This window comes from Anguilla rostrata, chromosome 2 (genome assembly GCF_018555375.3).
Source record: "Anguilla rostrata isolate EN2019 chromosome 2, ASM1855537v3, whole genome shotgun sequence".
In the NCBI taxonomy this organism is placed as follows: Eukaryota; Metazoa; Chordata; class Actinopteri; order Anguilliformes; family Anguillidae; genus Anguilla; species Anguilla rostrata.
Genome location: NC_057934.1, coordinates 37,477,708 through 37,499,661, shown reverse-complemented (window position 1 = coordinate 37,499,661; position 21,954 = coordinate 37,477,708). Strand labels below are relative to the sequence as shown.

The 21,954-nt window shown below is 41.1% G+C and overlaps 1 protein-coding gene across 3 annotated transcripts in view; it reads right to left on the bottom strand.

Moving 5' to 3' along the window:
- Window positions 1-536: 536 nt before the first annotated feature.
- Window positions 537-21,954, bottom strand: part of LOC135247950 (MAGUK p55 subfamily member 3-like) — a 37,135-nt gene continuing 15,717 nt past the window's right edge. The window contains exons 3-20 of one of the 3 annotated variants that reach the window (XM_064321961.1): window positions 21,353-21,471; window positions 21,046-21,123; window positions 18,052-18,132; window positions 17,139-17,276; window positions 16,215-16,296; window positions 14,893-14,978; window positions 14,567-14,641; window positions 14,277-14,473; window positions 13,186-13,250; window positions 12,253-12,273; window positions 10,843-10,884; window positions 9,380-9,445; window positions 8,416-8,577; window positions 6,500-6,580; window positions 5,245-5,338; window positions 4,866-4,974; window positions 3,533-3,661; window positions 537-3,348 (exon numbers count right to left, since the gene is read on the bottom strand). In XM_064321961.1, the coding sequence (XP_064178031.1) occupies window positions 3,169-3,348; window positions 3,533-3,661; window positions 4,866-4,974; window positions 5,245-5,338; window positions 6,500-6,580; window positions 8,416-8,577; window positions 9,380-9,445; window positions 10,843-10,884; window positions 12,253-12,273; window positions 13,186-13,250; window positions 14,277-14,473; window positions 14,567-14,641; window positions 14,893-14,978; window positions 16,215-16,296; window positions 17,139-17,276; window positions 18,052-18,132; window positions 21,046-21,123; window positions 21,353-21,471 (1,805 nt within the window). In that variant the 3' untranslated portion in view covers window positions 537-3,168. The remainder of the gene's footprint in view (window positions 3,349-3,532; window positions 3,662-4,865; window positions 4,975-5,244; window positions 5,339-6,499; window positions 6,581-8,415; window positions 8,578-9,379; window positions 9,446-10,842; window positions 10,885-12,252; window positions 12,274-13,185; window positions 13,251-14,276; window positions 14,474-14,566; window positions 14,642-14,892; window positions 14,979-16,214; window positions 16,297-17,138; window positions 17,277-18,051; window positions 18,133-21,045; window positions 21,124-21,352; window positions 21,472-21,954) is intronic. The other 2 variants (XM_064321962.1, XM_064321963.1) reach the window with 2 other exon arrangements.

Sequence of the window (21,954 nt, the reverse complement as noted above, 5' to 3'; positions counted from 1 at the left end):
TTGAGGTTTTTTTTTAACGATAACACTAAGAAGTACATTTCGATCCTAACTTCTTGCAGACGCTGTGCCATTCAGACCTTTCCATTAAACCATTAACGTTTCCTACAGGCCAGTTGAAGATCTTTGAAGAAAGGCATGTTAGAAATTTACCCCCTATGCTACCCCTATCGGGTATAATAGGGGGTAAATCTACTAGAAGTAATAATGATTACCCAGTGTTCTGAACATAACGATCTGTTTCAGATTGCCTGACACCTCTTGGCCCCTCCAACTATAAATTAAATTTGTACAGTACAAATCACAAATGACTGCATCGGTTTCTTTTTTTTTCTTTTACTATGGCACTTTTATGGTACATTTTACTTAAACCCAACATGGAAATTGCCTTATAAGCTATTGTAAGAGTTCTGAAAGGAAAATAAAATATTTCTGGCAGTCTTTAGGAGCTTCCTGTAAGTGCACAAGAAATGAATCAGACCGTTGCCAGATACAATTAAGATGTAGTCTTACAGGGAAAAATGGAGGTCTTCCAGCTATTACTACTACACAGATTTTTTTTTATTGCAAGACTTAGAACATAAGTGCATGACATACATTTTCTGAAGGTTTTGTATGCATCTCCCATTCTTCTTAAGCAAGATTAATATTTCAAGATAATCTTGCGTGAATAAACTTATTTGAAACAAAATCATGATGTCAGTTAAAATATTTAAATACCAAGGAAATTCGATGTAGAATTTTACATCTTGAAAAATACACAGCCCATGGTTAAATTGGGAAAGACTCATCTCCCAGAATGTAAAACCAGCACAATAGAGGAAAACCTTCTTGGGAATTTCCATTCGTGATATGACCACAAAAAGTAAAGCAGCCAGCTGTTTCTTGTTATGCCATTGTGATCATGCATAACTGTTGTGCTTGCAGAAACAGCTTAGCTCTGTTCAATCCCTTGGACAGGAGCCTTAGCATCTTCCGGTATAACTACAGTGAGATTGCTTCTTGGAACCTCTAATGCCTGGTTTTCTAAGGAAAGAGATTTTGCATGCTAGACAATTAAAGAATACTTTGTTGTTTCATAATCACCGCTTGTGGTTGCAAGCTGAAATTTTGTCTTTTCCCTCAGAGGAATCAAACGCAATTCCACAGAAAGCCCACCAAGTTCATGGTGAGAATGACTATAGAATCACTTGGGATATCTTAGATACAAAATAACATATGCTAACTGTTCTCAAAGAAAGAAAACATTGTGTAAGTTATTGTTGCATGCCTTTTAGATAAAACTTGGGACTGGACACTCATAAGAACATGATTTGAAAAATCAAAAAACTAATCTGGTAAGATTGCTTTGCCTGGTGTAGAATACGATAATTCCGCTTACCATGGACATTGGACCAAGATTAAACACAATGTTTCTATGTACAGTTCAGCCCTACTTGTAATTGTGGACTGATTTTTGCACCAAACAGAACGTGTTCATCGCATTATCATTACACTGCAGTTGGTGTACCAAATTGGAACGGGTTCTCCTGTCTTAAAACAGCAAAGCAATATGTAATGCTGCAGAACATCTTGATCTAAGGGTTATTCACCCTCTTTGGGTTGTTGCACAGTTGTATCCAAGCTGCATATGTCTGAGAAGACAAGACAGACTCTTACAGACCCTAACTTTCTTATGTATTCAGATTTTCACATCAAAGGATATGTTGAGCATGTTTATGTGTATATAACACCCATGCACACACCAAAACGTATCTGCACAGAAACCAATCTTTGGGTCAAAGGCTAAAATATTTGCAGTTGAATCAGGTATCTCCACAAACAGGTATTCGTATATTTACGTTTGAGTTAAAGTTGGTCATGTAACCGATTACGATGTATTCTTAGGAATGTCAGTAAATGTAATGTAATATAACAGCTTGAGAAACATTATCAAAAGGTGCCTCGAAGCAAAATCAATGCATATTGATTCATTTAAAACCTGATGCCCATCGTCAAGTTTAAACAAGTAAATCCTAGCTGACAGGTTGTCATGCACTTGAAAAACACCTCAAATGTTCCACATCACTGAACAGTCAAGGTAAATCCCGCCTAAACATTCACAAGGTTCAATATTGAAGTCCATGTCAACTTCAATACAGCATTTTCTAAACTGTCCCATTTGAATCATCACATACATTTAATCAGGATGGATAACATACATTGAATGTCCTGAAGTGACAGCTTGACCTTTGAGGAACACATTTCACACAGAGATATGCCTGTCCCAGAAAGACTTTCCCCCTGAGGTGGTCTTAAGACTGGGGAGCACCATGTGGTCACATCGAGTTTTCATTACAGGAAAAGAGCTGTCATTGATGCTAAACTGAAGCCCCACTGAAAGGTCCTTGGTGTCCTTCAAGATCCCTTTAACTCAGTCACACCAACACTATGCATGTTTATTTGACGTCTGACAAACACAACGGAGACACAGGTGATTTTGGTCCATACTCTGGCAGTCCAGGGCTTGACAGCCCAATGGTATCGGTCAGCGAGAGAAAAAAGGTGGGTGGCGGCACTGCCAGCATGCCAAAGCATGCACGGAAAATTTACACACCGTGGCAACCCATTTCATGTAGCAAAGAATGCATCAGTTCATGGCTCACCCCAATCGGGCTGTGAGGAGAGCAAACAGATGGGCATAGCATTGCAGTGGTCACACTATGAAACGAGAAAAAAAGATCTGGAACCTGTCAAATTATTTAAAACAAAGGGAAAGCTGTGATATCATTGTCATGTAAATGTTGGTACAAATCCCTGGCCCACGCACCAGGTTGTTACTTTGGCTATCAGTGTCACCAACAGCTTTGCACCCATTGTCCGAACCCTGCTTGCTCTTTTTGAGAACCGAGAACAACCAATGAACGGTAACCTCCACTGCTAACCTTCAACACTTTCAATCTTTGTTCCACCAGATCCCTGGAGTAATGTGATCGCCCAAAGTTGTTCCGAATTCCACTCCTGGGCTGTGTCACCTGCTTTCTGCTCACCTTCGGTTGGCTTGTCCTTTGTTGGTTTGAAGGTAATGGAGGTTAGGTATACACAGGGAGCAGGACAGAGGTGGAGGGCGGTTGCTTTAAGCAGGGTCGGAGGAAGGCGTCAGTGCACAAACCCAGGCGTGTCGGCAGGGGGCTAGGTCCTCACCCAGCTGACAGGGACCCACTGGGCCTCCCGCTCCAGTCGTTCCAGAATGTTCCGCAGCTCAGTGCAGGCGGTCGCTGCATCCTCCTTCACCAGGATCCGGTCCACCAAATGACCGTACTGCTGGTCGATCAGCTGCGCTGACTGACGCATCTCTTGGAGGTCCTCATCCTTGGTAGCAGAAAGAGGGGCAGGGAGAGTCAGGCTTGATACTCAAGAAGGAAGAGTCTGGGCTCAACAGACATTTGGGACAAGCCCTCATTTCCTGAACTCGTTAAACGTCTGTTACTAATTTGAGAACACCCATCCCTCCTTGACCGGAACGTGACGGTGTCTGTGGGCGGGGCAGTCTCACCGTGATGCGGCCGTGGTCCCCGCCCCCTGGGGAGGTGGCGGCACTGCGTCGCCGTCGGCTCTCGGGGACCCGGGGCTTCACGAAGATCACGTAAGGCTTGAACTCGGCAGTGCGCAGGGTCTTCAGTGCCTGAGGGTCAGAGTTCACAGCACAGCAAGAAATAAGGTAAGATGGTTGTGCATTTAGGAGCATAGTAATATGGTAACTGTGTACCCTATGATATCAATCCAGTTCAAAATGAAGCAATGGATGATATAATCTTAATGCAACAATTCAGTGTTAGAGGTAGTGAATAAAAAATGACCTATGTACATGAGGGACAACATCCAAATGCAAAGCAGAAGCTATGAAAAAGGTAATAAAGCTTATAACTATATTACGCTTAAATAACTTTCCTGCATATGAGCATGTATAAAATAATAGACATAATTATGGTTAGCATGGCTGTAAGAGGAGGCCACAGAGACTTCGAAAGAGGGGTAATCATGGTTGTGTTAGGTGGTAGCATAGTTGTATTTGGTAAGAACTGAAGACAGCTAATAGGAAAGGAGAGGCTAGCAAAATAGAGCAGAAGAGCTGAAGTCTTCCCAGCAGCGTCAGTATGACCGGTACACAGTGGTTTAACTGACTGGAGATCCAGGCTGTGAAACCCATTAATCACCTAAACTCCTCAGAGTGTCCCTGCTGGCTGTTTGGAGAGTAGTCCAGCAAACTGGTGACTCAGCCTGTAAACACTGGCATGCCCGTGGAGAGGATGGAACTAACACCCACCGTGAGGGGGATCGCATGATAAAAGTCACAGCTCTTTCACTCAGCTTGCAAGTTCAAGGTGTCACTGCAAAGGTATGACTAAGCATATTGTAATTTTGAAAATATTTTATCATTGCGGTCTGTGCGTATGAGAAAAGGGTTGTGGGATATATTTTTAGAGCATTGCCTTGTATGGATGTACTGAATGTGCACAATGGCTGATACTTGGATAAAGGTGTCTGAAAAATGAATTTATCAAAGAAGTTAATTATTCCATGAATAATTAATCCATTATTCATTCAATAGAGAGGCACTATATGGCGTGGTTAAAGTTAACTTGATTTTCCATTGGTTTGAATCCTGCATGGAGAACTGTTGTATTTAAGCAAGGTGAAGATGCATTCCTTCAGTAATTTGCTTGTATGCATGTATAGAGCATTATGTTTAAATGGATAGTCTGCAAAGGCATAACTGAAAAAATCAAAGCAACTAAATGATGATTCCAGTAAAATGGTTTCCAAGAGAAGAGTATTACTGTGTCAAAGCCTCACAGCACAAATGCACCATTATCGGGGGCTCGTACCTCTGGCTGCACATCCACAAGACAGAGCTTATTTCTGGCCAGCACACTGCGTATGGCCTCAAGACTGGTGCCATACTGGTTCTCCTTGTACTCCCCATGCTCAATGAATCTAGACAAACACAGAACAAAACAGCTTGATATGGCACATCGTACTGTTTCTTGTACTCTCCATGCTCAATGAATCTTGAGAAACACAGAAGAAAACAGGACAGCATACCATGAAGCGGCACAGTAGCACAATCCATGATAAGTTTGCTTTGCCTCCAGTTACCTCATGCAGTGTTGTACCTTTTGTATCACACAGACTGCAATAACCAAGTCAAACTGAATAATGGTTAGAACTACTTTAGAACTGCAATTTACTTTAAAGAGAACTCACTTGTTGTTCTGTGCATCAGCTTCAAATGCCTGTTTGGAGACAAAGTGGTACTCCACTCCTTCTTTCTCATGGCTCTTCTTAGGCCTGGTGGTGTCTGTGGAAACAAAGAATCAAAATGCCTTTTTAATGCCACGCATCATTAAGATTAGTGGGAGTGTGCACAATCTAGCAATTCACTAACATGCAGTGCTCTATGTTACTGTAGTATTCACAGATGCAGAAAAGAGACTTACTGTATAACAGTAAATAAAAAGAATCTTTCACTGATCAATTTAATGTTCGAGAAAAATCAGCAAAACTGACATGTTATGTATTTATATTCATTTTCATATTTATATATTTTCAGTTTTGAACAATATTTTGATATAAAAAATAAATGTAAATTAAAGCACAAGCTAACAAACTACGAAAATAAGACAAAATACAGAACAAACCAATATTTATTTGTGTTTTTCTCCTGATTTTTGTTTCTTTTGGAGGCTGTGTCAGTGTCTACCTGTAGGTGGAGCTGAAGACGCCTAATCAGTTAATGAAGCACAACTGGGTAAACCCTCATTGTCTTTTTTCTTTAAGTTGTTTGTGTTGTATAGGTTGCAGTGGCCAGGCAGTGTTTTCTTTCATTTTATCCTTTTATTTCTATTTTAGTTTGTGAGGCTTGGTCAGACTAGATAACTTGCAGTAGACTCACTTTTTTTCTTTCTCAGTGGATAAACTGTCTACTGCTTCAGAGATTAGGGCAGTTGTCTTCTGCAGGCCTTGCTCTAGCCAGCCCACTGATCTGTCCAGCCCAAATCTGGCAACCTACATTTGCATGTAGTGCTTGGTTGTAAGATTTGTTTTTGTTGTTTGTGTAATAAACCTTGTTTTTAGTTACATTTGGATTTTTGGTTGCACATTTTCTGTAGTGGCTTTACTGCCCCCTGGTAATTGTAACTTGGGTGGACTCTGGGATGTTAGAACCAATGGAATGTTTTGCCAAAATCTGTAAGGTAAGGTAATGTATTTTTGGGCCATTCCATTAATGTTGCCATGACCCAATCCAATTTGTTTATAGTATCAAGACAAAGGGGGATGCCATTTCAATGTATGAAAAATGGGGGTCAATATTTCAGTCCCTTCTGCGAACAAGTGACATTTTAAATGAATCTATAAATATTTTATGGGGTGTGACCCCATGCCCTCCTCCCCCTCACACACAGGTGTGCTGGTAGCTGAGAGACGCAGGCCTCTGATGTGGGGTGAGAACAGAACTCACGTGGCACGGCCACCCCGTAGCGCTGGGGGTTCTCTGCAATCACCCGCTGCTTCAGCTCATTGATCCGGGCACCCAGGGATCCTGCAGTGTGCCAGAAAATAGCGATTTCTAAATCCGTTCCAAATCCACGAGTCTCCCTCCCACTCCAACTTTCACAAAGCACAAAAGAAATACAAACTCCTCAAGTTAATATGAAGGATAGGTGTAAAGGTAGCTACATTACATTGTATTATGTTCATCTTTCTGTCTCAGTGGCTCCCAATCTTTACAAGCCCACTAAATACTTTATGAGTGAATACAGTTTCTGTGGCACACTCCTTATGAATATGTTGCCGAACAAATTTGAAACATTTGAGTGAAACAGTTTTTAGTATGTGTCAAAATGAGCAGGAGTCAGTGGATTATCCCTAATGCCTGTGTAAGGGGTATGCAGATTTTGATGATGATTTGAAAGAGGCCTACGACAAAAACTGAGTTAACAGCTGTGTACCCATCATAGCACTGCCCAGTGTGAGATTATTTGGAATAAATACATTTGGCCATGTATACATGTATACATTTGGAATTGAGGGAATGAAATTGGGTTTGGAATCAGGTCAGCCACACTCACTATAATGAAGAAACTGTGGGGGATCCACAAAAGCACTGTGATGTTTTTGTACCAGCTAATCAAAATATAATTCACAAAACACCCACAGTGGGTGGAAAATACACACTACAGCACTACCAGGAAAATGGAGGGTGCTCTGTCTGGGCCGTACATATTTTGATTGTGATTACATAAGGGCCAGTGCCAAAACTACCAATTTCATGCAAATGGGACTCAACATGTGCGTGTCCAATTAACAAAGTATCACTTACGATAAGAATGGATTTTTTAAGACAACATAAAACCTGGTGGTAACATACTCTGTACAAGGGTGTCGCAGAGACAGAATGTATTCATCATTACAGGCTCAGTCGTGCAATATTAGAATTGCTTGATGATAAAGATGACATTGAACCTGCCCTCTGTCATTTGTTTTGTGTTATAATTCAAGTATGCTATTTCATTGTATGGAGACAAATATTTCGACAGTTCCAATAACCTTGTTACTTTAATAAAAGTCATTCATCCAGAATGGTCCAATTCTATGAACTGCAATAGCGTTTTCAGAAAATGAAGAGGCTCATTTTCTGTTCATTCAACCACTCTGTCTTTTTGTAATTATTCCACGATTATTTACTTAAAATGAATCCCTTGTAAAATGATAGGTAAGTTCTGAATGAATGTTATTATATCAACACTATCTCAACTTAAAAACAGGTGTGGAGCTTTTTTTGAGTTTTTTATTTTTATTTTTTAGATTTAGATCTGCAGCCTCAAATGTATACTAATGATGCACAGATCTTATGAAGGTTGATCAGGTGGTTGAAACATCATGTTCTGCAACTGAAAATATAACATATTATTGTGCTTGTGAACTGCGCTCACTAACTGTTTTTGCAGTTACTGCAATGCTTTCGTGAATGAGTTGTTAACAGGCAAGGATAGCATTTTTAGCGCGAAAAGCTGAACTCAATATTTTATTCAATATCCCTGAATGTCTTGTTTAGGCCGGACATTCATAGTTAGTTCTTCTATGGGCATTGATAAATGTGGTATGAAATTGTAGCATATCAAACCAAGTATTCTGAGTTCTGAGTTTCTCTTGTAAATGCCTAGCTGTAAATATAAAATAGTATTACGTATAACATAATTGAAGTGAATTAATTAAGTCGCAGTGCTGGTTGTTTGTAAAAGCGCTTAATTTTCTTAGCCTAAGGGTTCCAGCCCACACTGAGGGTGAGCACAGAGGCCGGGTCCAGATCTCCTTAGCCTAAGGGTTCCAGCCGACGCTGAGGATCGGCACAGAGGCCGGGTCCAGATCTCTCACCGATCATCACCACCAGACGGGGCCTTTCGCTGGAGCGTGGCTGATACCGCGTCACCTCCTCGTAGGTCAGGAACTCTGGCTCCTTCGGCTCGGGGGTACGGGGCTCTCCGGGGGACCCCTGCCGGTCCTTGCGACTCAGGCGAAAGCTTCTGCGAAGTCCAGCTGGGGTACAGACACACGGCGGAGATTTAGGAATCGGCAGGTCGGTGAGTTACCGTTCATTCTACAGCGCAGAAACACAAGCCAGGCTCTTCTGTCTGACAGCTTTAGCTTCCATTTCCACTTCTGTGGCTTCTGATGTGCATTGCCATGTAACAAAAAGAAACATCACTGTATGTTACAATATTCATTCCTAAGCTAGGGCCAAGCTCTGTCAACAACTTCTGGCTACCGTTAGCATACCTTACTGGGACTGTTCTCAAATGCCAATGAATGCAAAGGAAAACTAGGTAGAACCACAGGTTTCTGCCAGTAAAGTTAGATATCAGAACCTGATACCTGGGAGATATTTCTGTGTATGTCTAAACAAAATCTAAAAGGATAAGTGTATATAAAAGAATAAGTATGCACAACTACTTTTCTGTAATTCATGAAGCCTATCTCAACTATGGGAGAAAACAGGATATATTTAAACCTGATTATCACAATCACACTATGTACTCTATACCTGGAATTCAGTCTTTCAGCCAAGGCTCTGCTCTGGTTTCAAAATAAATGTTTCATGCTTCCACTTGCTATGTATTTGTTATGTACACTAGGTGTAAAAAGCCTGAAGTCAAAATGGATTCAAGTTAAAGCAATGGAAAAAGTCAATGCAATATTTATTGCAATCCCACTGTATTTTGGAGCCAGAGCAAAGCCTGTGTTTGCAGAAGGGACAGTACACACATAAATATCCATAGACATACAGACACATAAGTAATGAAACGGCTGTATTGGTACCTGAGTAAAACTGGGACAGTACCTGTGTAAAACTCCCAGGAAAATGCTTGGCCACAGGAAGGCGCAACTGGCTTACACTTTGGAGAAACTATAACTAGTATTAGACCATTACACAACCAGCCTTATGCCTCTAAAGGAGGAACAGTGACCACACATGCTCGGTCGGGGCCGCGATGCATCCAAAGCCGGGCCCCTGGGGGCCCCTGGCCACAGCGTCAGAGGCGTAAGCTTCCACAGGCACTGGCAAAGTGGCCCTGGATGATCTAAACACCGCTGGAGGTTTGGGGAGGGGCTGAGGATAGAGGGGGCGGAGGGGAGGGACTTTGGGACTTTGACACTGCTCCCTGTGTCCTGACCTAACCTACAGAAGCAGCAGGCATGTTGATTGGGCATACTGAGACATTTTATGTTTGGAATGTCCAAACAACTCGACAGCCATTGCAATAAGCCCCAAGTTGTTAGATGCCCAGAATGTCCAACCACTCAGTTTTCCAGGGGTTCATTTTTAAATGAATTTGACCTAGTTTAGAAATTCTATAATCTTTGAAAGGTTCAAATCAAATATATATGATCCATAAGTACAATTATACTCAATAATTACAGTTCTGATTTCATAAGCAGCCCTAAGGTTAGATTCTGTTTACAGAATGACATGTGGAATGCAATGATATACCACTAGCTATAATCTATAGGGTGAAGTGAAACTTTAATCAAAACATTGAGGTTAACACTGGAATAATACAATAAACTTTATTTTCAGTATAAAGTATTTCATGTAGGGTTGGTGGATATTGTACATTTGAGAGTTTTTTTTATCAGTACAAGGTGTCAAATAAATTCCAGCTGTGTTTAGACCATTCTACAGTTAGTAGAGCAGTCTCTTGGAGTTATCTATGTCTATGTGTCATACCAAACACATGATGAGGAGTTTCAGCACAGAAAGAGAGGTTGAGGCAGACATTTAGATAAACCTGCTTGTAATCATCTGTTTTTTTTTTATTCAAGTGACACCGACCGCCCCTCCTGTTTTGTTGCTGACCATCTTACTGTATGCCATTTCAGCAATAAATGTAAATACAAAGCAAGCGGATATTTTGAGCATTCTGAGAGCAACAAAAAAGGAACGCCAGAAATGTGAAAACCAAGAGCTTATTTCACAGAGTACTATATTATTATTGTCTGCCTCTCCCATGAAAAAAATAATAAATAATGACAGATGTCATTGATACATGTGGTAGTGAAATACATACATGTATTTGTCTTTTTCAGTAGTTAAAATACAGGGGAAATGTCCCTTTTAGCATTTTTCAGAATTGGCATAGATAAACTGGAAGCAGCCATGTTGGTTAGCAGGCCACTCCCCTCGTTTACCCCTCGCTTAGAGACACGCCCACACTGCCATTTTAAACCACAGCCACTGATATGCACCCATACACAGCCCAGCTGCTGTTAGCAAGGAAGCTAAGAACGAATGCATGCTCTCACCTATATACTGTCCATTGAAATAGCCCTCACAGTCACAGTCCTCTGTGGGAAGGCAAGCAGGGAGAACAGGGGGTAAGCAGAGGGCAAGAGTCCTGGAGGATGCTGTCGGAGAGTTGGGGGCAGGGTAGGGAGGGGGGGATGCAGTCACCGCAGCGGGGTAGGCAAGCAGGCTGGCAGTGGGCAGGAGAGGGGGCAAGCAGCCACGGGCAAACAGGAGCACGGGGAGAAGGGCATTTACGGAGGTCACAGCCCCCGTTCCAGCTGTGACGAAAGAGGCCTTGTACAACCTTGGGACACAAAGGGTTAAACTGGGCACTTCTCAATGTACAGCCAATAGTGAGACTGCATCAGAAGGCCTGGTCTGAGCCTCCCTGGATGAGAGTGGGCAACATTGCACAGCACGACATCATACTTCATTTCACAGCACGAGAAAGGAGTGTTCTACCTGTAACACAAGTGGTCCTAGCCTAACATACTTGCTTAGTACATTCTGAAATTACTCCATTAGGATATCTGTGATGCTGAATATTGATTGCCTGTGTGTAATATATAAATTATAAATCTTATATCTGGATTCATTGGTATCCTAAAGTAGTTGTATCCCTGAAAAGGGGAAAATATCAATTTTTTGTTTTACTTTCTATTATGCTTGTTATTATGAGAAATGGCACCATTATATGTACACAACAGCAGTTGCTTCCCATTAGATTCTTGTAAAGTTCATAAAGTTGTAGAAGAGGATAGATGAACAAAGAAATATAAAAAGAGGTAAGAAACTGAGAAAGTGAGAGCACAGATTAAAAAGGAGAGATGTTAAAAGAGAGAAGGGCAGATGAGAGAAGAAGAGGAGGGACTCAAATTCACTCCTATCTTCAGCAGCAAGTCCCCACCTGGGCAAAGAAGATATTTCAGTTTTGCGAATCTATGTTCTGCTCACGTAGCCAGACAGATGGGAGGATTATGGCCCAAAGGCAGCAGAGGGCCCGTCTATCCCAGGGAGAAACAGTCTCTGAGGGTAAACTCAAATACCCAGCCCCTCGGAGATTAACCTTTAACCTTTAACCTTTAACCTTAACTCTCCCATCGCACTGCACTGGTGAAAGCCAACCGCCTCTTCAAACAGTGGCATTATCACAACCAATGTAGTCCCATTTTACCTTAAGGGCAAAGTTATATATCATTCTCATAGCTGTTATGCAAATATTGTATTTTCTGTAAACTTACCACAGCATAACCAAACACCCTTGACTAGTCTTTATTGAAATTCCAATACTCTATTCCTGAGAGTAACATCAATACAATGTTGGGCATGGATGCACAGTATCACTGGAATGTTATTGAAGTGCTTGCAAAAACTGAGCTAAGCTGATATGAGTAACATGAGTTTTTTTTTGGTTACAATATGCCTACCTTTGTCACAACCCTGGTCATCTGGGTTAGCAGTGGGGAGAGAAAAAGGCAGACACGTCTATAACATAAAGCATTATCCCCCCACAGTAAAGGACTAGATTAGGCGAGTTTAAAGATATAAGACCTTCCAATTGTACCTTTTTCAAACACATTACAGTACTGAAATTTAACATTTCCAGCTTGCCACTTTAATGAGTGTGAATTTAAAACAAGGCCGTCTAAACTGTAGGTTGTCTGCAGCTGACAGATTACGATACATGCTAAAATGCCATCTCATCTTTGTATAGGCAGCTAATCCCTGGCAGAATGACGTCAGCCTCTACCAGTTTCCTAGCTGCTCTTCTCCAGGAAAAAAATAAAAATTCAGTCAGACGACAGAGTATTAATCTGAGAGAATTTTCTAGGATGGCAACTCTCTAGCGAGGTAGCTGACATATTGTTAAACCCATGTTATCTACTACCGGCTCAGGCTAATCGGATTGCCATCAGATTAAATTATACGATGTGCCACTGCATTACTAAATGCTCACCTAGCCATTTCACTAATACTCAGAGTCTCTGCATTCACAGGGAAGCAAGGATAGGATGCAATAGGGTTTGAAAATGTTTGCTTTGCTACACTGTCGTTATGGCCTATCCTTCTAAAACATCAGACTGGCCAGATGGACTAGGCATTAAAGATTAATTCATAATTATGCTCTCTCTCTCTCTCTCTCTCTCTCTCTCTCTCTCTCTCTCGCACATGCTCATGGTTGTGGAGTAAATGGACAGGAACGCTAATGCTTCTACTATGGAAAATGCACAGGAATAAATATGACAAATGCATGAATAATAAATATACATCTCAAATTATTCAAGATGGCAAACAGACCATTTCCATGGTCAAAGTATTCAGGAGATCATGACAACTGATTTGGTAATGGAAAAACTTACAAACTGGTTCTTTAGGGGAGTTGGGGTTATGAAGCGTGCCCATTTTCATCCTGTAGGCCAACCGTCTGACAAAATGGCAAAGAGAAAAAATCAATACAAACTTGGACAACAAGTGATTTATCATTGTCATAAGCAAGATAATAAATACAAAGCAGGTTAATTGGCAGATAACTGCATTTAGTTTAAATGTATTGCAGTCGTTTTTGCTTTACCATATCTCTTTATTTCATTGACCATTTCAAACCTCTTAAGGACCAATGGCCTCCCAGTAGAAAAGACTTTAAGTTGGATGTCCCAATCCATCTTTCATCACAGTGTACAGTTGAATATCTGTTGATTGTCGCATTCTAGAGTTGAGTATCTCCATCACTGCTCAGAATGTATAGTTGGATATCTCATTCGTCACAATCTATAGTGCTTCGGAAAGCACTACTTGTTCACTACAGGATAGTGTGGGCATCATTCCAAGAAAGTCATTCCAGTCTTAGTCTGCATATGGTCAGGGACACCTAATAAATAAAACTTACTGCAACAAGTACAGAAAATCAGAAATCAAAACTCCATAATAAACTTGCTTACTTTCTAACTATGCAACATAGTGCCTGTAGTCTATCTGGAGAAATAAGCCATTTTTACAGGGTCCATGGTAAAAGGCAGGGATAGTCTAAAAATGTCCTTAGGCCTCATGGGATTAACCTGTCTAAATTGGAGCACATGTCAAATCAGAAGAGGATCAGTAAAATGGAACATCCCCTTATTTCCTATTTAGGGAAAAATATAGTTGTAGTGCAACGAGATACTACTGCATGGCCCTTTCCCTGACTATACTGTATAACAATGTAATGTTATAGTATTTACAAGGTAACAAAAAGCTTGACCATATAACATTGAAATGTTGTAGTCTTTACAAGGTAACTAAAAGCTTGACTATATAACATTGCAATGTTATAGTCTTTACAAGATAACAAAAAGAGACTGAGAGTAACACCAAAGTGCCAGCAAGATGGCTCCCCCCCTTTACTGAACAAGAAGGTGTCCAATAAAATCTAACAGGCAAATCAGAGAGAATCCTGGGTTGAAGTTCTCCTTACTTCTCCTGGAAGTGTTTGGACGGGATGAGTCCAGCACGCAGGTTACTGTCCCCAACCCGTTTGGCCTGCCACCAGGTGGCGTCGTCCTGACTGACCACCTGCAGGATGTCCCCGCGCTTGAAGGGAAGCCCCGCCTCCTGGCAGGGCGTGGCTTTGTCTTCAGAGGGGATGTAGTCAAACAGGGCTCTCATGTACACCTGAAGAAGAGAAAATGCGGAGAAAATGTCACCTGATGTAGTCACATGTTTCAGCACACTTGACCAACCAGAGTAGAACATTACACTGCCCACCTTGCTCTCCCTCAGTCTGTCCTCCTCCTTCAGAGCAGGGATAATTTTGAGGGTAATTGATCCTTGTGATTGTGACTGCAAAAGTAAGATGAGAAACTGGATATTTTACACAAGTAAAAAATGAAATATCATTCTTTCAAAATATCAAATTATAATTCTTTTTAAATATCATGTTTTCTTAATAGTAGGTTTCTTTTGCAATTCAATTTATAGCAGAATTAAATTCACATTCACATGTTCATTACATGATTACAATACATTCATTCTTTGTAATTTATTAACTGTATGATAAGATTGCAATAATATGTGAGAATTAACCTTCCTACCAGAAGCTGGCTGATTTCATCGGGTCTTTTGTGGATGATGAGGATTCCATTTACTTCCCGAAGCTCATCTCCCACATGTACAAGACCTGGAGGGGGACATAGGTCACACGTAGCATCACTTTAACTTTGCTTTTCCCCAAGGTGATTGAGGTACACATGTAAAGACCCACACACTATGCCAAGTCAGCCGCCTCTGTCTGAGACTTTAGCTCATCCTAACTTCCCAACAATGCACTGTCTGCTTCACAGAACCACTCTAGCCAAGACGGCGGGGGCTACAGAGTCTTGTAATTAAATCTGGCCGTGGAGCAGGATGCCTCGGATTTGCCTGACACAGTCTTATTCAGAACAAAGCCCGGAGCGGTCATGCATCACGGCGCCCATCCGAGCAAACGATGGCTCGTATGGCGGCAGAGCTGGAGACCCACTGTTTAACCCGCGGTGATTAAAGCAAATATCTCAGTGCCGGCTCTCAATCGAAGTGAATGAGCGATCAATAAAATATGACCTGTGATCTCCGTTAATCTCTGAAGCCACGTGTTGGAACCAAGCTCTAGAAAACAACTGGTGCAGCAGAAAAGGCATATTATAGGATTGATACATGCAGGTGCACACAAACACTCAAAGCGGGTGCACAAAATACAATAAACATTATATTAGTAGTGCTCAAGGGTGTATGAATGAATCAAAACTGTGAAAGCTGGCCGAGCATCTGCATGCAGGGCATATGCTGAAGTACCGACAAAAAGCAGAAACAGACGTTAATAGAATTCCCTCGGTTTACAGCAGATATTATTTCCATGGCGACAGCAGTGGCCAGCCCTGCGCCCTGCTTAACTGATCCCTGTGAAGGAATGCCACAATGCAGTTCCAAAATCAAATTTTCTAGTTTTCATTTCTCATACTGTTGTTCTCATTGCTCTTTTCACCCTGCACTTTTTAAAATGGCATGTTCTGTATGTCACCTTGGATAAGTGCATTCTGTTTCAAGTTCCTGTCCTGAGTGTATTGCCGGTTTAACTTGTGAGTCTGCACACTCTCATATAAACACCTGTGCACTTCTGTGGCATCTCTGAAATTTTTGTTTTTATCTGATGTTCCCTGTAATGTCAGATTTTCAGCAAGAGGGTTAACGATGTTCCCCAGCTGAGCACAATGCACGCCATCTTCCCTGGCCTTGCTAAGCTGAGCGACGTGACTCTCTTCATGACGTCATCACCCGCCTGCCCGGCGGCGATGCCAGTCACAAGCTCCACAGCCCTTGTGCGAGATTCAGGGTCTGACCCAGGGTGGAGAACGCCGGTTCGGCCGGAGCCACTCACCGCTACGGTCCGCGGCGCCTCCCCTCATGATCCGGGCCACGATCACCGCGCCCGTGGCTTCATCTCGCCGTATGGTTGCCCCCTGGCGGTGGCACAGAAGGAAGATACTGAACCTTCTGAACCTGTACATTGCGCTAACGATGGAATGCTTATTATGTAAGACAGCCATTCACATACTTTTATGAGAGTACAGCATTTTCTCAGCCTCCCTGCTCCCACCCAACCTCATATAAATATGAAAAAAAAGTTTGTTTTTTTTGTTAAATATGGAATTATGGAATGGAATTTCAAATGTGGAATTCTTTGCTTTTTTATGCCAAAACTAATGCATTTACTGTAGGTTGTATGACTAGTACATTATCTATTGCAGAGTTAAATTCAACTGCTACAGTAAGAATGTCATTAGTATGTGTATGATATATGGTACATTTTTTCCCACATGTAACATTTTCTCATGACATAAACAACGTAAACCCTATAACCCAACACTTCCCCATCTGTTTTGAAACCACTGACATAAGACAACCAAAGGTTCTGGGGCTTTCACTGGGCTCATAACAGGACAGAAATAGACCCGTGAAATCTGGAGGAAATAGAAAGGTTTCAGACCCCTGAGATTTTAGGCAAAAGGAATGGTTGTCAGATTTTTCACATTTGTCCTGCGTGCCCAGTTGCTTTTATTTCATTACGTACTTGTTGTTGGGGTTGATTTGACTGTATGAAATCATCATTAACTAGTTAAATGTTCCACAAAGCAATAAGGAAAATTGATCATCTAGGAACTGTTGAACACAGTTTGATTTTACCTCCTGGATTCTTCAGATTTTGCATGAATTAGAATGAAATTGCAGTGAATCCATGGGCCAGGTATAGTGGTAAGAAGCTGACTCCATTGTACCCTTGTAGACCCAGTCCATGACTCACCAGGGGCTCCTTGTTCTTCACCAGGCGAACAATCTTCACTGACTCCTCCTCCAGCTCGTCATCCAAGTCATCGGGCAGTGGCGGCAGGACGGGGTCAAAGTTCTTCTGGGCGACTGTGTCATGCACTGTGAGCACGGCCTGAAATCAGTGAGGGAGGAGAGTGAGTAGAAACGAGACGCTCAGCAATAACACTGAAGAAAATGTCTGCCATTTTCTTATCTTGAAATGGAACACAATAAAGGTGCCCGAGAGAGTGAAATGCTCCAGGGCACTGCCATTAGGAACTGCCTGATTAGGACATTTAAATGCCATTCTGAATGCCATTATGCCATTGCCATCTTGCTTTGAGCAATCACTCAAAGTGAGCTTTCCTTAATTACAGTAATTCAGGGAAACTTAATGAAGGAGAATCAATGCTTTGAGGGTAGGGACTGTAAGATATGGAATGGCTCTACCGGAGCTGTGTAATGACAGGTTTTCTCCTTTAAGTGCCCTGACAGCCTTCACCATACAATCATTGTGTCTGTTCCTGTGTTTTTTTTATATAATGTCTGATATTGGGATGCATGAGGGTTAGTGGTTAGTACTGTTACCTAGCCTGTGTGTTAAATGGCCAAAATGAACTGCTGTTAGAGCATGCATGTTTGCTTGTAGGACTAGCTAAAATGGGCTTACAATTTATAATTCAATCAATTGGCTGATGGCTTTAGCCAAAGCCAAACAAAGCGCATTTCACATGGTAAGTAAACACCACCAAAGATAGAGATGGGCAAAGTTCCAATATGCACCACTGTGATAGTTTATGCCTCAAAGCTTACAGTATATTGGGGAAGATACATGTCAGTGTGCATGTGAAGCTAGTGTCAAAATAACTGATACTGAAGTGTGTTGACATGTGGCTGGTAACTGGTACCTTCAGGTGAGGTGCGGTCAGCAACTGGAGAAGCTCCTTCTCATCGCTGCTCATTGGTCCACTCTGCAGCTCCTCTGCCACCTGCCAATCACAGCACAGCTGCTATTTTGGCAACCAGCGTTGGGGCCTAGTTAAACTAGCAGTTTAATTACATTTTGCAGCCACTTGCAGGAAGTTCAACTACATTCAAATTTGTGTAGTGGTTGTAGTAATTAATTTTTTGTCATTTCGAGGTGTAACTACAGGAACTACCAGCTACTTTTGACCCTAAAATTTTTTTTTCCAAACTCCACTGACTAAATACCACCTCCTACATCCTTTCCTTGTAATCTTGATTGGTGAGAAGCACTCCACTCCTTTACCAATGGTAAACTGCCAATTGCCACACATTGCTGGTTTTCCCCACTGAGCTGTCGTGGTTCTCCAAAGGAAGGCATTGCATATGAATGATAATTTTTTTGTGAAGTAGTTTTAACTACATTTTTGTGTAACTGTAGTTTCACAAGCTACATTTCTCTTTAGGGTAGCTGTGCTTTAGTTCAACTACTTTCAGTGTGAAATACAGTGTAATTGAGAGTTTGTACGACGCTTTCAGAATAGTTTTCACATGCCAATACCTCTAATGCTTGATAAGTCTCTGTATAACAGTGACTTGAGCTGAGATTTATAACACTTTGTGACATTGTCAGTCTAAACACACAATCCCCTGATATACTGCACTGCTAGAAGAGCAGCAAGATAATGACTAAAAGTAGGACTTAAAGGAAGTAAAAATAATAAAAGTCAAGGCATTATATGCACACACACTCACGCACACACTCACACACCAGGATATGGCTGCTTATTTCAAAAAACATTTTGAGAATCAGCAGTTTTTCTTGTGCATGCATTAGAGTTGTTTCTATCCTGCCCAGAAAACTGCACCAGCTCCAGAAATTGTCTGCATTACAGACTCAATCCACCTGAAAAGAAACAGCCAGCAGCCACTTTGTCATGCTTTGCAAGTCATGAAGCAGCTGGTTAAACTCATTATTATGTGCATCTGGGACATTATATGTTTTATATTAAGTTTTTCCAGAGGGTGAGTTCCCACATATACCCACAGCAAAGGACAAATTGTAAAGGATAGTAAATTGTAAATTGTACTTTAATTCTGAGCTTCCAGAAGAAACTCTTCTGCTCTGGTCAATTGTGAGCAAATTTTACTGTGGTAACTGATACCATTCTTGAACAAAAAATAAACTCTTTTGCTGGCCATTACATATTTATTTTATTGGCCACTAATTGGCTGTATGTGAAGATTCTGTGGCTTAGAGCATCTTGACAGTATTTTTAGTTTTTTTTCTTATAATTTATATATTGGATTTCATATTTTCATTGACTGAATTCAATATTCATAGCTACGATATCCTTGTGACCTGAGATGGACTCAACTTTTTGATGTGTATCAAATTCCAGTTCCAGGTGTTAGTTGCTTATTTGAATGGTCTCCCTCCTGTTGCCCACACACTGATGAGGACACAACACTGAGGACACAAGCCGCAACAAGTAAGTTGCTTTTACTGCGTTAATATGACCCTTTAAATAAAGACATTTGAAAGCAAAATTCACATTTTCTGGACATTAAATTCAACTTTATAGCTTTCCGTGGACAGAAATTTAATTTGTTTGGTCCACTTATAGAAATGATTGGATTAATTTAGCTCCTTTATGTCATTCGTTATTTGATTCCTAAACATCAAAGGTATATAGCTGCATTCACTTTTTGAATTTACTGTACTGTCAAATTGATGTTGAATTGAGAATTCTGAGGATGCAGCAGATCCATTATTTGAGAGAATAAAAATTTCTAAAGGGTGAAAGTATTTTGAATAAATGTTTGACCAGAGTTGAACAGATGTTTGCTAATTGTAAAGAAACTGAAAAATAAAAAAAATCACTAGATGAATATATCCATATAACATAAAGATAATGCATCTGCACAGCATTCACATGAGGACACTTATGTTCAGGACACTAGTCGGACTTATACTGAAGAATTCTTCTTTTTTTCATAAAAATCTAAGCAAATTCACCAGCACTAATCTGTCAAACTGCGTGAATTTTATGTCAAAGCCAAGGACAAATGATACCTAAATCCAAGCAACTGTTTGGGAATAAGCAGAGCAATCCTTACTCCTGGGTCCTGTTGAATTTCCAGTTGTGTTTTTGCATGTAAAATATAGCGGGAGCGCGCTCTTTACCCAATATACAGAGCCCAAAATCCTTTCAGATCAAAGATGCCTCTGATATTTACATTCGTATCACATTTTGTTCACACACCATCTTACTGAAAACAAGATAAACATGGTGTGTGCTTGATGCCCACAGCATGCATAAATTGAAATTCCTGCACTCCCATTCCCCCTCTCACTCCCCACCCACTGTGACTCCAGCTTTCTCTGTCTCCACCCCACTGACATAGCCCGGGGGAGGGTACACATTGAACAGTCTTTGCCCTCCTCGAGTACTAAAATATTCATATATTCATACATTTACAATGGTCCTGATCGCCATTCTCCTCCTGTAACTTCACTTGTGTTGAAAAACTGCCCCATTACCCAGAATTCCACAGTCTGTGGATTAGACCTTGTTGCTATTCAGGGCCAGAAGGGAATATACAGGCAAAACATGCTTCCCAAATACATTCTCCCACCTCAAAAAAAAAAAAAAACAAACAAAAAAACAATTTCATCCAGATTAAAATCAATCCCTTTATCATTTGTAGACAGTTTTACCACTATAAATCATTTGAGTTTGTGAATCGTAACAGTGCAAGTGTTAACAATAAATGACAAACTTTGATTTTAAGCCGATGACTAGGACTATCATCACTGTTCAATGTGTACATTTGTATCTCTTGTAAAACATTTTCATCACAGAATAAAATATTAAGTGGTGGGATACCCACCAATGTAATATTTATATTACACATATTCATGGTTGGTTACTTACATCCTCCGCCAGAGAGGAGGCGCTGTGCAGTACAGGAGTCGGGCTCTGGCGCTCATACTGTCGCAGTCGTTCATGGATCTACAGCACATCGGAAAAAAAGAGCGAGCTTAAGCCACGTCTCTTCTTCTCCACATGGTTCCAACAGAGAAGTCTTTGCCTATTATCACACAGGCATCCATCTTGCGATTATCAAAAAGTGAAAGCTGCATGTAATGGCAGACAGCTGACACAACAAGCCGGAAGACATGGTGCATTGAGAACATACAAGGGTAAAACCTGTTTGTTCCGGAAACAAAACGCATTGCACCTTCATCAGGTATCCCAGGCTCTTCTCGCTGAAGACTTCCTTGAGGAAGACCAGGTCCTCTTTATGGTTGGCATCTGGGCGTAGCTGGGAGGTCAGCAGGGCCAGTGTTTCATGCAGTCCTATAAAAAAGACCAAACACCGCATTGTCTTAAATATAGCCATTAGGTCAGAAGAATATTCTATACAGTATGGCCAAACAAGATATTAGCTTGAGATGTCGCACTCACAACATTTGAAGACAGCTTTTCTGTTTTCTCCTGTCCTTTTCAAAGCATGTCCAAACCAGATTTTTACGAATGTATCCATTTACAGTACCATATTTTAAAACGGTATCCAAGGTGTCTTTTGGCACCTAACATCACAGTACCTTTACATCATATTTACTGCAATGCAGTAAAAATAAATTCCACTGAAAATAGAAACTCAAAAATGGCTGCAATGTAATAAAATGATGAAAATAACCCCACAAGCTGAATGCCACCAGGATGTGGTGAAATCAACAAGACCTAGGCATGTAGCCAAGGCAATGGTTGGGGGGCCCCTTGGCGAACTGCCTGGTTCCTCAAATCCCCCATGATCTGAAATTTCAGGTCTGATTAGCT